This window comes from Scyliorhinus torazame, chromosome 11, assembly GCF_047496885.1.
Source record: "Scyliorhinus torazame isolate Kashiwa2021f chromosome 11, sScyTor2.1, whole genome shotgun sequence".
Lineage (NCBI taxonomy): Eukaryota > Metazoa > Chordata > Chondrichthyes > Carcharhiniformes > Scyliorhinidae > Scyliorhinus > Scyliorhinus torazame.
The window spans coordinates 219,315,950-219,331,575 of NC_092717.1; the positions used below are offsets into that span (position 1 = coordinate 219,315,950).

General features: G+C 49.8%; 1 protein-coding gene across 1 annotated transcript in view; it reads right to left on the bottom strand.

Annotated features, from left to right (window-relative positions):
* lama1 (laminin, alpha 1) overlaps window positions 1-15,626 on the bottom strand; it is a 470,787-nt gene that overhangs the window by 322,275 nt on the left and 132,886 nt on the right. The window contains exons 4-6 of the mRNA XM_072468337.1: window positions 12,947-13,189; window positions 2,320-2,499; window positions 1,744-1,833 (exon numbers count right to left, since the gene is read on the bottom strand). Coding sequence (XP_072324438.1) covers window positions 1,744-1,833; window positions 2,320-2,499; window positions 12,947-13,189 — 513 coding nt within the window. The remainder of the gene's footprint in view (window positions 1-1,743; window positions 1,834-2,319; window positions 2,500-12,946; window positions 13,190-15,626) is intronic.

Genomic DNA, 15,626 nt, shown 5'->3' on the forward strand with positions numbered 1-15,626 from the left:
GAATTCAAAAACGCTGCCAACTCTGTCGCAGTCAAGACCAACTTTGAATAACGTGTATTTCTTTAATCATCTCAGTCCGATACTTGAGAGGTTTCTCTGGAACTCAGATTACATATTTTTATTATTTCAGCGTGTGCTGAGACTTGGGGTCGACTAAATCTAATCCACAGTAACAGCCTTTACTGGGGGGTCGCGGAGAGAGGGGGGGGGGGGGGCGGGGGGGGGGGGGGGGCGAGGGGTAGGAGTGCTCCTCAATTCTCTCATTGTTGCAAAGCTGATTGAAATGTTTTTAAGTCTTGGATATACAGCTAATCGTTCTTTCTTTGCCTCTCTGCACGAGGTAATTGTGTGGAAGCCTTTCCACATGGAGAAACTGCATATTGATTGTCTGAATCCACAGTTTTCTCCACTAGTTAAAGGGGTGACAAAGTATTTTCTGTCTGTCAGAGAGCCGTTGTGCTGCTGGGTTTGATAGCTTGCCGTTGAGAGGTCTGCCCTTTTCTCTGCTCTGAAGAGTCATGCAGACTCGAAAAGCTAACTCTGTTGCTCTCTCCACGGATGCTGCCTGACCTGTTGAGGTTTCCCACCATTTTCTGTTTTTATTTCTGCTCTTGTCTCTGTTGCTGCTTAAAGTGTAACACTTCAGGTGAAAGAGCTCGCAGCGGCCAAATGTGGCTTCTACTGCATGGACTCTCGTAGCTCAGCCTGAAGCCCAACTAACCATGGGATCATAATTTTGACATTTAATAGTGGCAGCCTTTAAAGTTCACCATTTTGCAAAATTTAAGTTGCAGAAAAGTGTTAACATCTGCCTGTGACAGCACAATAAATAACAGGCTTATGGACGCGCCTGCAGTTGGTAACATTTATTTGAACATTAGCAAGCTGAGATGCTTGATATTGATTAACATAAGATGACGTTCAATGCAGAGAAACATGAGGTGATTCATTTTGGCAGAAGGAATATCGATAGGCAACTTGCATTTGTACAGCACCAGTAACAGAGTAAAATGTCCCGGGGTAACTGATCGCAGCCGTTCTCTGTAACTGTTCCATTGTTAAATGTGATACTCCTCAAGAGAGATCCAAGAGCTGTTTTCTTTTCTCTATCCCACTTCCTGAAATGTTGAAGTGGGAAAGCCTCGATCCCCCCCACCCCTGCTGCTCGCACTACCTTCCGCCCCAGCAGGGAATACGTGACTGGAATGAGACGGGTTGTGGGGAAATGACATTCCAGCCTGCAATCTCTAATACTTCCCACCCAGGGATGGCCACTTTTAGGCACCGGCTCACTCCACTCCGAGACCTAAAATAAAAATGGCATTACAGCTTTTATCCCACTTTAACGTTGGTCCCTCTCTGAAGCCGCAGTGGGTGCCCTGGTGTAATTCTGCCGCATTTCCCTCGGTGGCCGATAGCAAGTTCCCTCTCTCCTGTACGGGGCTGACGATGTATAACTGCACAACGAAGAACCCCGAACCCAAGGAAATTGGACTGCATGGTCACAATGGGATTAGCTCTAATCAGATTATAACTACCTTCATTACATTGCTCACAGAGGAATAATTCAAGATTTACGACAGGATTTAGGATAACAATTAAACCAAGAAATGCCAGCCCTAAAATGACACACACTTGGCGCACACATTCACCAGCCTTCACGTCCTCAAACTGTGGTAAATTATGATGACTGCGCAATGCTCACATGCACTAATTTTCTATGGACTTAAATCTGTTACGAACCATTAGTGCTTCATCCCACGGACAGCTGCGTGCATGACCGTAACAAATACACATGCCTCCAACAGAGATATCCTTGATGGAGTAGTAGTACTGTGTAAAAAAATAAACCAGATGTAAACTGAAACCTTTGAGCATTCAGTGCAATCATTATGCCACATTAAATTCCTAAATACACAGGACACACAAGCGTGGGCTTTACATTTACACAATGTAGGCATTCGAAAATTAGTTGTATTTTAAACAAAAACTGGGTTACGGTATGAACACCTCGAAATTAATTACGACAGCAAACTCACAGTCTCGTTTTGTTGTGTTGCTACCTTATAAGTCAAATTGTACAGTTAGAACGATCTGGCTTTGAAAGGTAAAGCGTAATCTACAAATTTTCAAATGGATGGTAAAAGGCACAAGGTATTCAACAAGTTATCAGCTTCAGCAAAACAAAGGAACAAGGAAAATCCTTTGAACAAAATGTTGCATCCTCGTTATTCACGAGGTGAAGCGGCCCGGTTACTCCTGTCGACATGAAAAGAAACAAATGCCAGAAAAGGCCTTCAATGGTCCCATTTTCCTTACCCTACGAGTAACAATTGGATCAACTTCCTTCGGGTCACGGAAGCCAAGGGTCATGAGGTCAGCGTTGAGTGTTCTGATGCGCTGAAGGAGCAGGCGGATGTAACGAGCCGAGGTAAATGCCAACAAAGTAGGGGAAGGGTCTTCGGCACTGGGCCTGCCATTGATCAGGGACGTGTGAATCTGCAGATGGAGAAGAAGGTATTGTGACCGTGAACTCTCCAGCTTCATTTAATACGTTATTATTAAAATAATATTCGATATTCGACTCTCTCCTTCTCAGAAAGTGGGTCTGCACTTGGTGCTTTTATTGAGCTTCGATTTTCTACTTTTCGAGCTGAGCAACAAAGAAAAACTCTGTGAAGCGGAAAAAAGATTGCAAGGCTCATTTTAAACTCATTATTAGCTGGTATCAACCTTGTGCCCTGGAGGTCAGAGGAACGTCAACGAGTTGGGGAAAGAAAAACTGGAGGCAATAAGGGGCTAGATAAGAGGTCTTTGCCAAATGGAGGCAACTCCCCTCCTCCAAAGTCCTACCCCTCCCTTTAACTCTCCCCCCAGCCTCTCAAACCAGCCCCCCTCCCCGCCTCATTACCTCCGCTGCTTTCTGCCAGTCAGACCCCGCCAATACCCCGCACTTACCTTGAGGTCTGGCTCCATTGCTTCCTTTTCTTCAGGGAGTGGCTGTGGGCCTAGAAATGGCCACCCCTCGAACCAAGTCCTGCTTGGACTACAGAACTACAGGCCGATTGGACTGGCTGATAACTCCTGAGGGCAGGCTGTCCTCCCTAGATGGTGGTAGATGGTCTGACCCTGAACCAATTAACCTTCCGCTGAACGTAAATTAGCTGCAAGGCAGCCAATGTTTTGATGAGTGGGCTCCAGGACTTTAGTGTCACAAGTAGGCTTACATTAACACTGCAATGAAGTTATTGTGAAAATCACCTCGTCGCCACACTCCGGCACCTGTTCAGGTACACGGACGGCGAATTCAGAATGTCCAATTCACCCAACAAGCACGTCTTTCAGGATTTGTGGGAGGAAACCCACGCAGACACGGGAGGAATGTGCAGACTCCACACAGACAGTGACCCAAGCTGGGAATCAAACCCAGGTCCCTGGTGTTGTGAAGCAACAGTGCTTCCAAACCATGAGGAAACATGAGCGAATTGTCTTCCCGATTACAAACTCAATGACCTAGACATGAAACTTTTGCTCCTCAATCAATGCATTAATGTGTGAAACTTCATAGGCAATTTTGCTATCGTGCCACCCATGTTTATGGTGAATAGCCTAGACACTGCCTTCTGCATACGGTTGTCATAGCTGCCATTAACTTTACTTTCTTATGGAGCGTTGTTTTGACTCTGCCACGTCATGTTCAACTTGAAATCTATGGATTTGTAACTTGGGGCTGGGGAAAGCGTAGGTCTCCAAATTCCCCTGCCCTCCTAAACAGGAAAATTGAAGTTGTTTAAGCCCAGTTTCTGGCAATTGTGTTTAATCTTTCTGGACTGCCAACAAATTTCTGCCTCAGACCAGCTGAGGGCAGGTGAAGACATGCAGGAGGGAATCGTGGATGCCAAAAATGTTTAACAAGGAAAGTGCTCATTCTCTAATGGGGCTGGTTTAGCACAGTGGGCTAAACAGCTGGCTTGTAATGCAGATTAATTCTAGACGACTAGGGGCTTTTCACAGTAATTTCATTGAAGCCTACTTGTGACAATAAGTGATTATTATTATTATTGTTCCCTTTTAAAGGGCTTATCACCTTGAAGTTTAAGAGGCAGCAGCCCATCCCAGGTCGGGGAGGGGGCGCTTAGTTAGCATGAAGAATTTGGCCAGTTTGGGTGTAGTAACCATCCTGGTATCACGTGGGCATCAGTGCAGTGGGCAAACTGGTTTGTGCTCCACATGAGGACGAGGAAGGCTGCAGCTGGAAATGGGTGCTGCACCCTCAGAAATCAAGGCCATTGGCATTGAGGAGCATCAGCCTGCACAGGAAGACTAGGAATGATCAATGCGCGGATACGGTGAGGGAGTGGGCGGAGGTGGAGTGCTCTTTTGAATGGTCAGTGCAGGCTTCATGGGCCGAATGGCCTTCTTCTGCACTGTAGGGAATCTATGATCATTATTCAACTTGGCCCAGATGTCGAGCCTGTGCAACTTCAAGCCTCGGAAGTGACACGGTACAGTGACATTTTTGACTGTCAAACAATCGACAAGCTACCGATATATATTGGATTAGATGACTGTCACGCCAACAATATGTGCGCCAAGAAGGATACCAATTGCGATGAAGGTCATCTGTTAGCTGCATCGAATGATAGGAATGCGGGCAATTACCCCAGTGGAAGGGGCACAGATTTTGGCAACGGTAGCTGCGGTGGAAAAGGACAATGCGGTCAGGATATGTATCGAACCTTTAGATTTAAACAAAGTGGTACTTGGGCCACATCATCACATGACGACAGTGGAACAGGTCACCTCAGACATGCCGCATGCAAGAGTATTTAGTGTGTTAGATGCAAAATGTGGATTTTGGCAACTCCCACTGCATATGGCATCCTCAAGATTAACCACATTCATGTCCCCGGTAGGCAGATACCTCTCGTTGCAGGGGCTTACATTGCATTGTTTCACTGTCCTGCTTTTGCCCCTAAACCAATCCAAATTTTTTTCCATGAGGCAAATTCTCCATTTGGGAGACGAGGTGCTGACGCCAGGACTGAAACGCAAGTGTTCTACGTGGACGAAAGCAATACCAATCCCAGAGCGATTCAGGTCCCCTTAATGGGCTAACACCGGCGCCACTTAGAACTCGTGCAATTCCAATGCAGGCATACCCGTATCCCAGCCAGGATGATGGCACTGGAGCACGCCAATCCCATTGATGGGTCGGCTGGGGCCAGAGGGTATCGCCCCCACAACCCAAAGATGTGCAGGGTAGGTGGATTGGCCACGCTAAATTCGCCCTTAATTGGAAAAAATGAATTGGATTATTCAAATCCCACCACTCGAGGACGACGAGTTTACCCTGCTCAGGGCATCTGCCCACAGCCCCTCCTCGATCTCCTCCCCCAGCTCTTCTTCCCATTTCCCTTTTAGTTCATCTACCATAGTCTCCCCTTCGTCCCTCATTTCCCTATATATATCTGACACCTTACCATCCCCCACCCATGTCTTTGAGATCACTCTGTCCTGCACCTCTTGTGTCGGGAGCTGCGGGAATTCCCTCACCTGTTGCCTCGCAAAAGCCCTCAGTTGCATATACCTGAATGCATTCCCTTGGGGCAACCCATATTTCTCGGTCAGCGCTCCCAGACTCGCGAACTTCCCATCCACAAACAGATCTTTCAGTTGCGTTATTCCTGCTCTTTGCCACATTCCATATCCCCCATCCATTCCCCCCGGGGCAAACCTATGGTTGTTTCTTATCGGGGACCCCCCCAAGGCTCCAGTCTTTCCACTATGCCGTCTCCACTGTCCCCAAATCTTCAGTGTAGCCACCACCACCGGGCTTGTGGTGTAGTTCCTCGGTGAGAACGGCAATGGGGCTGTCACCATAGCCTGTAGGCTAGTCCCCCTACAGGACGTCCTCTCTAATCTCTTCCACGCCGCTCCCTCCTCCTCTCCCATCCACTTACTCACCATTGAAATATTAGCGGCCCAATAATACTCACTTAGGCTCGGTAGTGCCAGCACCCCCCCATCCCTGCTACGCTGTAAGAATCCCTTCCTCACTCTCGGGGTCTTCCCGGCCCACACAAAACCCATGATGCTCTTTTCAATCCTTTTAAAAAAATCCTTCGTGATCACCACCGGGAGGCACTGAAACACAAAGAGGAATCTCGAGAGGACCATCATCTTAACCGCCTGCACCCTCCCTGCCAGTGACAGGGATACCATATCCCAACTCTTGAAATCCTCCTCCATTTGTTCCACCAACCGCGTTAAATTTAATCTATGCAATGTGCCCCAATTCTTGGCTATCTGGATCCCCAGGTAACGAAAGTCCCTTGTTACCTTCCTCAACGGTAGGTCCTCTATTTCTCTACTCTGCTCCCCTGGATGCACCACAAACAACTCACTTTTCCCCATGTTCAATTTATACCCTGAAAAATCCCCAAACTCCCCAAGTATCCGCATTATTTCTGGCATCCCCTCCGCCGGGTCTGCCACGTATAGTAGCAAATCGTCCGCATACAAAGATACCCGGTGTTCTTCTCCTCCTCTAAGTACTCCCCTCCACTTCTTGGAACCCCTCAACGCTATCGCCAGGGGCTCAATCGCCAGTGCAAACAATAATGGGGACAGAGGGCATCCCTGCCTTGTCCCTCTATGGAGCCGAAAATATGCAGATCCCCGTCCATTCGTGACCACGCTCGCCATTGGGGCCCTATACAACAGCTGCACCCATCTAACATACCCCTCTCCAAAACCAAATCTCCTCAACACCTCCCACAAATAATCCCACTCCACTCTATCAAATGCTTTCTCGGCATCCATCACTACTACTATCTCCGTTTCCCCCTCTGGTGGGGCCATCATCATTACCCCTAACAGCCTCCGTATATTCGTGTTCAGCTGTCTCCCCTTCACAAACCCAGTTTGGTCCTCGTGGACCACCCCCGGGACACATTCCTCTATTCTCATTGCCATTACCTTGGCCAGGATCTTGGCATCTACATTTAGGAGGGAAATAGGTCTATAGGACCCGCATTGTAGCGGGTCCTTTTCCTTCTTTAAGAGAAGCGATATCGTTGCTTCAGACATAGTCGGGGGCAGTTGTCCCCTTTCCTTTGCCTCATTAAAGGTCCTCGTCAATACCGGGGCGAGCAAGTCCACATATTTTCTATAGAATTCGACTGGGAATCCATCCGGTCCAGGGGCCTTTCCCGCCTGCATGCTCCTAATTCCTTTCACCACTTCTTCTACCTCGATCTGTGCTCCCAGTCCCACCCTTTCCTGCTCTTCCACCTTGGGAAATTCCAGCCGATCCAAGAAGCCCATCATTCTCTCCCTCCCATCCGGGGGTTGAGCTTCATATAATTTTTTATAAAATGTCTTGAACACTCCATTCACTCTCTCCGCTCCCCGCTCCATCTCTCCTTCCTCATCCCTCACTCCCCCTATTTCCCTCGCTGCTCCCCTTTTCCTCAATTGGTGTGCCAGCAACCTGTTCGCCTTCTCCCCATATTCGTACTGTACACCCTGTGCCTTCCTCCATTGTGCCTCTGCAGTGCCCGTAGTCAGCAAGTCAAATTCTACATGTAGCCTTTGCCTTTCCCTGTACAGTCCCTCCTCCGGTGCTTCCGCATATTGTCTGTCCACCCTCAAAAGTTCTTGCAGCAACCGCTCCCGTTCCTTACTCTCCTGCTTCCCTTTATGTGCCCTTATTGATATCAGCTCCCCTCTATCCACCACCTTCAACGCCTCCCAGACCACTCCCACCTGGACCTCCCCATTATCATTGAGTTCCAAGTACTTTTCAATGCACCCCCTCACCCCCTCATCTGCCATTAGTCCCATGTCCATTCTCCAGGGCGGGCGCCCTCCTGTTTCCTCCCCTATCGCCAAGTCTACCCAGTGTGGAGCGTGATCCGAAATGGCTATAGCCGTATACTCCGTTCCCCTCACCTTCGGGATCAACGCCCTTCCCAGCACAAAAAAGTCTATTCGCGAGTAGACTTTATGGACACAGGAGAAAAACGAGAACTCCTTACTCCTAGGTCTGCTAAATCTCCACGGGTCTACACCTCCCATCTGCTCCATAAAATCTTTTACCTTGGCTGCTGCCGGCCTCCTTCCAGTCCTGGACTTCGACCTATCCAGCCCTGGTTCCAACACCGTATTAAAATCTCCCCCCATTATCAGCTTTCCCATCTCTAGGTCCGGAATGCGTCCTAGCATCCGCCTCATAAAATTGGCATCATCCCAGTTCGGGGCATATACGTTTACCAAAACCACCGTCTCCCCCTGTAGTTTGCCACTCACCATCACGTATCTGCCCCCGTTATCCGCCACTATAGTCTTTGCCTCGAACATTACCCGCTTCCCCACTAATATAGCCACCCCCCTGTTTTTCGCATCTAGCCCCGAATGGAACACCTGCCCCACCCATCCTTTGCGTAGCCTAACCTGGTCTATCAGTTTCAGGTGCGTTTCCTGTAACATAACCACATCTGCCTTAAGTTTCTTAAGGTGTGCGAGTACCCGTGCCCTCTTTATCGGCCCGTTCAGCCCTCTCACGTTCCACGTGATCAGTCGGGTTGGGGGGCTTCCTACCCCCCCACCCCCCCCCCCCCCCTTGTCGATTAGCCATCCCCTTTTTCCAGCTCCTCACCCGGTTCCCACGCAGCTATATCTCCCCCAGGCGGTGCCCCCCCGCCCATCCCCTCCCATACCAGCTCCCCCCTCTCCCCAGCAGCAGCAACCCAGTAATTCCCCCCTCCCACCCCCCCCCGCTAGATCCCCCGCTAGCGTAATTACTCCCCCCATGTTGCTCCCAGAAGTCAGCAAACTCTGGCCGACCTCGGCTTCCCCCCGTGACCTCGGCTCGCACCGTGCGACGCCCCCTCCTTCCTGCTTCTCTATTCCCGCCATGATTATCATAGCGCGGGAACCAAGCCCGCGCTTCTCCCTTGGCCCTGCCCCCAATGGCCAACGCCCCATCTCCTCCACCTCCCCTCCTCCCCCCATCACCACCTGTGGGAGAGAGAAAAGTTACCACATCGCAGGATTAGTACATAAAACTCCTCTTTCCCCCATTTTAACCCCCCTCTTTGCCCCCCACATTCGCCCCACCACTCTGTTCAAACGTTCTTTTTAATAACCCGCTCATTCCAGTTTTTCTTCCCCAATAAAAGTCCACGCTTCATCCGCCGTCTCAAAGTAGTGGTGCCTCCCTCGATATGTGACCCACAGTCTTGCCGGTTGCAGCATTCCAAATTTTATCTTCTTTTTATGAAGCACCGCCTTGGCCCGATTAAAGCTCGCCCTCCTTCTCGCCACCTCCGCACTCCAGTCTTGATAAACGCGGATCACCGCGTTCTCCCATTTACTGCTCCGAGTTTTCTTTGCCCATCTAAGGGCCATTTCTCTATCCTTAAAACGGAGGAATCTCACCACTATGGCTCTGGGAATTTCTCCTGCTCTCGGCCCTCGCGCCATCACTCGGTATGCTCCCTCCACCTCCAACGGACCCGCCGGGGCCTCCGCTCCCATTAACGAGTGCAGCATCGTGCTCACATATGCCCCGACGTCCGCTCCCTCCACACCTTCAGGAAGACCAAGAATCCTCAGGTTGTTCCTCCTTACGTTGTTCTCCAGTGCCTCCAACCTTTCCACACATCGTTTCTGATGTGCCTCATGCGTCTCCGTCTTCACCACCAGGCCCTGTATGTCGTCCTCATTCTCGGCTGCCTTTGCCTTCACGACCCGAAGCTCCCACTCCTGGGTCTTTTGTTCCTCCTTTAGCCCTTCGATCGCCTGTAGTATCGGGGCCAACAGCTCTTTCTTCATTTCCTTTTTGAGCTCTTCCACACAGCATTTCAAGAACTCTTGTTGTTCAGGGCCCCATGTTAAACTGCCACCTTCCGACGCCATCTTGGTTTTTGCTTGCCTTCCTTGCCGCTGTTCTAAAGGATCCACTGCAATCCGGCCACTTTCTCCTCCTTTTTCCATCCGTATCCAGGGGGGATTCCCTTCTGGTTTACCGCACAGTGTTTTTAGCCGTCAAAATTGCCGTTGGGGCTCCTATCAAGAGCCCAAAAGTCCGTTTCACCGGGAGCTGCCGAAACGTGCGACTCAGCTGGTCATCGCCGCACCCGGAAGTCCCAGGTAATTAAGTCTTTACAAGTCCATACGGTGCGACTGGAGAGAGGGGTAATCCCAGGTTAAAGAGATGTGAATTGTCTCACGCCGGGATAGTTGGTAGGATTTTGCACACCCAGGCCAGATGGTGGGGGGTTAAATGTAGTGAGACATGAATCCAAGATTCCGTTTGAGGCTGTGCTCATGTGTGCGGAATTTGGCTATCAGTTTCTGCTCAGCGATTCTGCGTTGTCGCCCGTCCTGAAGGCTGCCTTGGAGAACGCTTACCCGAAGATCAGAAGTCGAATGCCTCTGACTGCTGAAGTGTTCCCCGACTGGAATGGAACATTCCTGCATGGTGATTGTCACGCGATATCCATTCATCCGTTGAGGCAGCATCTGCATGGTCTCGCCAATGTACCATGCCTTGGGACATCCTTTCCTGCAGCGTATGGATGACCGAGGCGTGGTACATTTTTAAAAAATCTTTTATTGTCACAAGTAGGCTTACATTAACACTGCATTAAAGATCTGGCCCCGGGTGGGGTCCCCACGGTGACATGGCCCGCGATCGGGGCCCACCTATCCGTGGGCGGGCCTGTGCCGTGGGGGAACTCTTTCCCTCTGTGCAGGCTGCTGTCAACCTCCGCCATGGCCGGTAAGGAGAAGAACCCCCCTGCGCATGCGCTGGGATGACGGCAGCACTCGCTGGCCCTCCTGCTCATGCGCCAACTCGCACCGGCCGGCGGAGGCCCTTCCACGCCGGCTGGCGTGGTGCCAACCCCGCCGGCGCCGGCCTAGCCCCTGAAGGTGCAGAGGATTCCGCACTTTCCGGGCTGCCCGACGCCGGAGTGGTTCACGCCACTCCTCGGCGCCGGTACGGCCCACCCCGCCGGGTAGGGGAGAATCCCGCCCCAGCTGAACTAACATGCAGACGCTGCGGCAACGGATGAACGGACATCGCGGGACAGTCACAACTTACCTCTGTGCTCCAGGAGGGATTCCCTCAATTGCCTAATGCCTGCCTACCCAACCCTGTTGTAAATGACGACGTAACACCACGCCAGTGCCTGGTGAATATTCTGTGAGGGGAGACGCTCTGGAGAGAGTGCTTGATAATGACATGCTAATGTATGAAAATGAGATTCCCGGGCTCCCACGATTATCAGTATTCCACTGGAGCGGAGGTGTAGGGGGGTGGGCATTCCAAAATGTAATCACGCCAGAGAGAATCGCGTTTTTCGATTCTCTGGATTTTGAGCCTGCGCCAAGGTGGGTGGCACGGTGGCACAGTGGTTAGCACTGCTGTCTCACAGCGGCAGGGACTTGGGTTGAATTCCGGCATTGGCTGACTGTCTGTGCGGCGTCTGCACATTCTCCCGTGTCTGCGTGGGCTTCCTCCGGGTGTTCCCGTTTCCTCTCACAGTCCAAAGATGTGCAGGTTAGATGGATTAACCATGCTAAATTGCCCGTTCGTGTCCAGGGATGTTAGGTGGGGTGACGGAGATAGGCCGCGTAATTGGGCTTGGGTGGAGTGCACTTTCAGCGGGTCGGTGCAGACTCGATGGGCCGAATGACCTCCTTCTGCACTGTAGGGATTCTAAGATTCAATGAAATTTCTTATGGAAGGAGAGGGTGTGTCCAAAATCGCTCCCAACATAATATCCAGTGTTTTTCAGGACTGTTTGGTGATAAAATTTAAGAACTTTCACACAAGTGACGATCATCATACATGCATTTGGAATTAAATGTCTTGCCTTCTTTTTAAGATGTACTATTTTATACACTAAAATTGGGAGATTTCTTTAATAGCGAATGTCTGATACATTTTATAGTGACTGCTACTGTAACTTTCAGGCTACCTGCATTGCACAGACTATTAAGGCCATAAGACCATAAGACATAGGAGCAGAATTAGGCCACTCGGCCCATCGAGTCTGCTCCGCCATTCAATCATGGCTGATATTTTTCTCATCCCCATTCTCCTGCCTTCTCCCCACAACCCCTGATCCCCTTATTGGAAAGGTAAATGGAAACTTATCTTTGAGACGGCACGGTGACACAGTGGTTAGCATTGCCGCCTCACAACACCAGGGACCCGGGTTCAATTCCGACCTCAGGTAACTGTTTGCGTGGAGTTTGTATGTTCTCCCTGTGTCTGAGTGGGTATCCTCCGGCTGTTCCGGTTTCCCCCCACAGTCCAAAGCTGTGCGGGTTATGTGCATTGGTCAACCTGAATTGCCCCTTAGTGTCAAAAAAAAAGGTTAGGTGGAGTTACGGGGATAGGGTGGGCCTGGCTGGGCTGCTTCTTCTGAGGGTCGGTGCAGACCTGATGGGCTGAATGGCATCCTATCGGGGTTCTATGAGTCGAAGTTTTACTTATCAAGAAATCCACACTCTAGTTTCCAAACTCAAATTTCTCTCAAGTTCTGAATTGACACTAAAGGATGAACAGATCGATCTCAGGGCTACTTCACTGACACGTAATGCAACCTTAATTAGTGTTCACACTCTGAATAATGGCCTCAGCTCATGTTTCTTTATCTCTTGTATTAAGAAGACACAATTCTGTTGGCTGTTCAATCACGTCCTACCTCTGTAATGGGGTTGTTTTGTTCATGTTTAACATTCGTGCATTGACCGGAGTTCCACTTGCATTTGCTGTTCAGTGTAATTGTTAGTGACCATCCTTCTCTCTGTGCTGTGACTTTTTTTGATTGTCTTCTTCCCCAAGTTGACTAGTTAATCTATCAACAACTCTAAACTGTAGGCTCGAGAAACAAATTCTTGCATTGCTTTTTGTGGATCAATTTACCTCTCCGTGCTCCAGCGGGACGAGTTTCGAATAGTAAGATGTGCAGATCACTTCATCGTCCCTCTTGTAGGTCGGAGGTCCGATTCTGGGTGCGATGTTGTAGCGAGTCAGGCACTCAGTGGCACTTGTGGCATAGTACTGCCAAGGTGTAAATTCAATGCCATCAGTGGAACGCTCCAATACCCAGTTTCCAGGCCGAGGTGAATTTGCTGCCTTAATAATAACATAGGCTACTTGAAAGACCTGAAGAAAAGAGGGGAAAACTTGCAAATTAAACATGTCGCAGCTCTCATTTATAAATACAAAACATCTGGCCGCTGTTTGTTGTTTTTTCCGCACAATGAAAGGGAGGTGTGTAGAACAATAATTCCGGATTAACATTTGCTGGCTTCATCTGGAACAGCTACAAGTTACTTAACCAACATATTTTAATAAAGGATTGCCAGAGCCACACAAAAGTAAATGTGCGATGGAATTAATTGGAAAGAACACCATCCCGCAATTATCTATTTGTTCAAATTAAATGTACATTCACGTTATACGAGAGCGCGTTATGACCGAACAATTATACACATTACGGTGTGGAACAAACAACAAATTCTTGACTGAAATCAGCCAGGTCCCATTTAGTCTGCAGTTTTTTTTTTAACAACAAAAAGACAGGAGACTCTCTTTTTGACATTTTCAGAAAGACTCTTGCAAAATGCAGCAAAAAAGAAAATTAACAACACATGTGGCTTTGACATTTGAACGTTTCTTTCAACTAGGCTGGTGCTTTCGCAAACAAAATAAACTAATCTCAGGGGTGGCATGCAAATATATCATTTATAGACATATCTATTTATTATATAATTGGAACGGTGATGTAAAATTTAGTTCAATTAAAAAATTGGAAATCCTTCCCGGCCTCAATTTAAAGAAAGAAAAACACTAGGGCTGACTGGGTCCCCCCTACTCAGGCACTGAGGATGTCCAACATACCTGACATACACCAGCCAGCCTAGCCATCCCCAGGAGCAGAGGGTTTCCTGTCCTGGGTCTTGCTTCAGGTGGCAGGCTAGGAAACAGGAGCCATTGACAATGGGGCCTATTGACTTCTACAGCTTAGGGGCACGACCTCCGAAAATTACCCGGTGAAAGGAAAAAGGCAAAATTCTTTAATCTTCCATCTTCAAGCTGCCCCAGGGAACAGGACTGACCATCTGGTCAGCGGGGGGTCCGGGAAACAGCTGCAACAGTTAGGCCGTAATTTTCCAACCGCAGCAGCCCCCCCCCCCACCCCCGTCCGTCCGTCCATCTGTCCCTCCAGCTTTTCGGTGGGATTTCCAAGGCACTCCATTGGCGGCATGTGGAGTCAAACACCAAGTCTAATGAGTTTTCATAGAATCACAGAATCCCTACAGTGCAGAAGGCCATTCACCCATCAAGTCTACACAGACCCTCTAAAACAGCACTCTGCCTAGGCCCATTCCCCCGTTCTATCCCTATAACCCCACCTAACCTTTGGACACTAAGGGGCAATTTAGCATGGCAGATCCACCTATCATACAGACACGGGGAGAATGTGCAAACTCCACACAGGCAATCACCCGAGGCTGGAATCGAACCCGGATCCCTGCCGCTGTGAGGCAACAGTGCTAACCACCGTGCCGCCAATGATGCATGGTCTGCCCGTCCCACTGCCAAAAAATCACGCTGGTAGGGAGGGAAAAATCCCGCCCCTAATTTTTTCAGGTACCAGTGCACCCAGGTTCTGCAGTCAGTCCTGCTTTTGGGGGTGGGGGGGGGGGGGGGGGGGGGGGTGCCAAGAGGAGCCAAGGACAGAGGGGCCTGAGAAGAGGCGGGGCCCAAAAGAAGGGTGAGTGGATGGATGGGTGAGGGTGAGGTTGGATTAAGGTAAGAGTATGTGAGGGTGAGACTGTGTGAGAGTGATGGTGGGTGAGGGCTAGTGTGGGCGAGGTGAGAGAGAGTGGGTGAGTGCGTGAGTAGGTGTGAGAGTGAGTGAAGATGAGAGTGGGTGAAGATGAGAGCAGGTGAGGCCGAGAGTAGGTGAGGTGAGTGAGAGCGAGAGTGGGTGAGGGTGGGTGAAGATGAACGTAGGTGAGGGTGTGAGTGGGTGAGGTGAGTGAGAGCGAGAGTGGGTGAGGGTGGGTGGGTGAGGGTGGGTGAAGATGAACGTAGGTGAGGCTTTGAGTGGGTGAGGTGAGTGAGAGCGAGAGTGGGTGAGGGTGGGTGGGTGAGGGTGGGTGAAGATGAACGTAGGTGAGGCTTTGAGTGGGTGAGGTGAGAGAGAGTGAGAGTGGGTGAGGATGAAAGTAGGTGAGGATGAGGGTGGGTGAGAGTGAGAGTGGGTGAGAGTGAGAGTGGGTGACGGTAAGATTGAAAGTGGGTGGGAGTGGGTTGGGGGTAGGTGAGGGTTTGTGAGAGTTGCCTAGGGTGAGTCGGAGAGGGTGCGGGTGAGTGGATGAGGGCGTCTTCCTTCTCCCTAATGGAACCCAAATCCTACCAGAATAGTTCCAGAAAACTGGAACTGGAAATTCCCACAACTGACCACAAAAATTTCAAAATGGAATTGTTAGTGGAATACAAAGTAAATCGATTGCACATCTTTGTGTAAGAATGACCTAATGCAGCAATTTCACTGATTAGGAGATGGTATAAATGTGTTTGATCGATCATT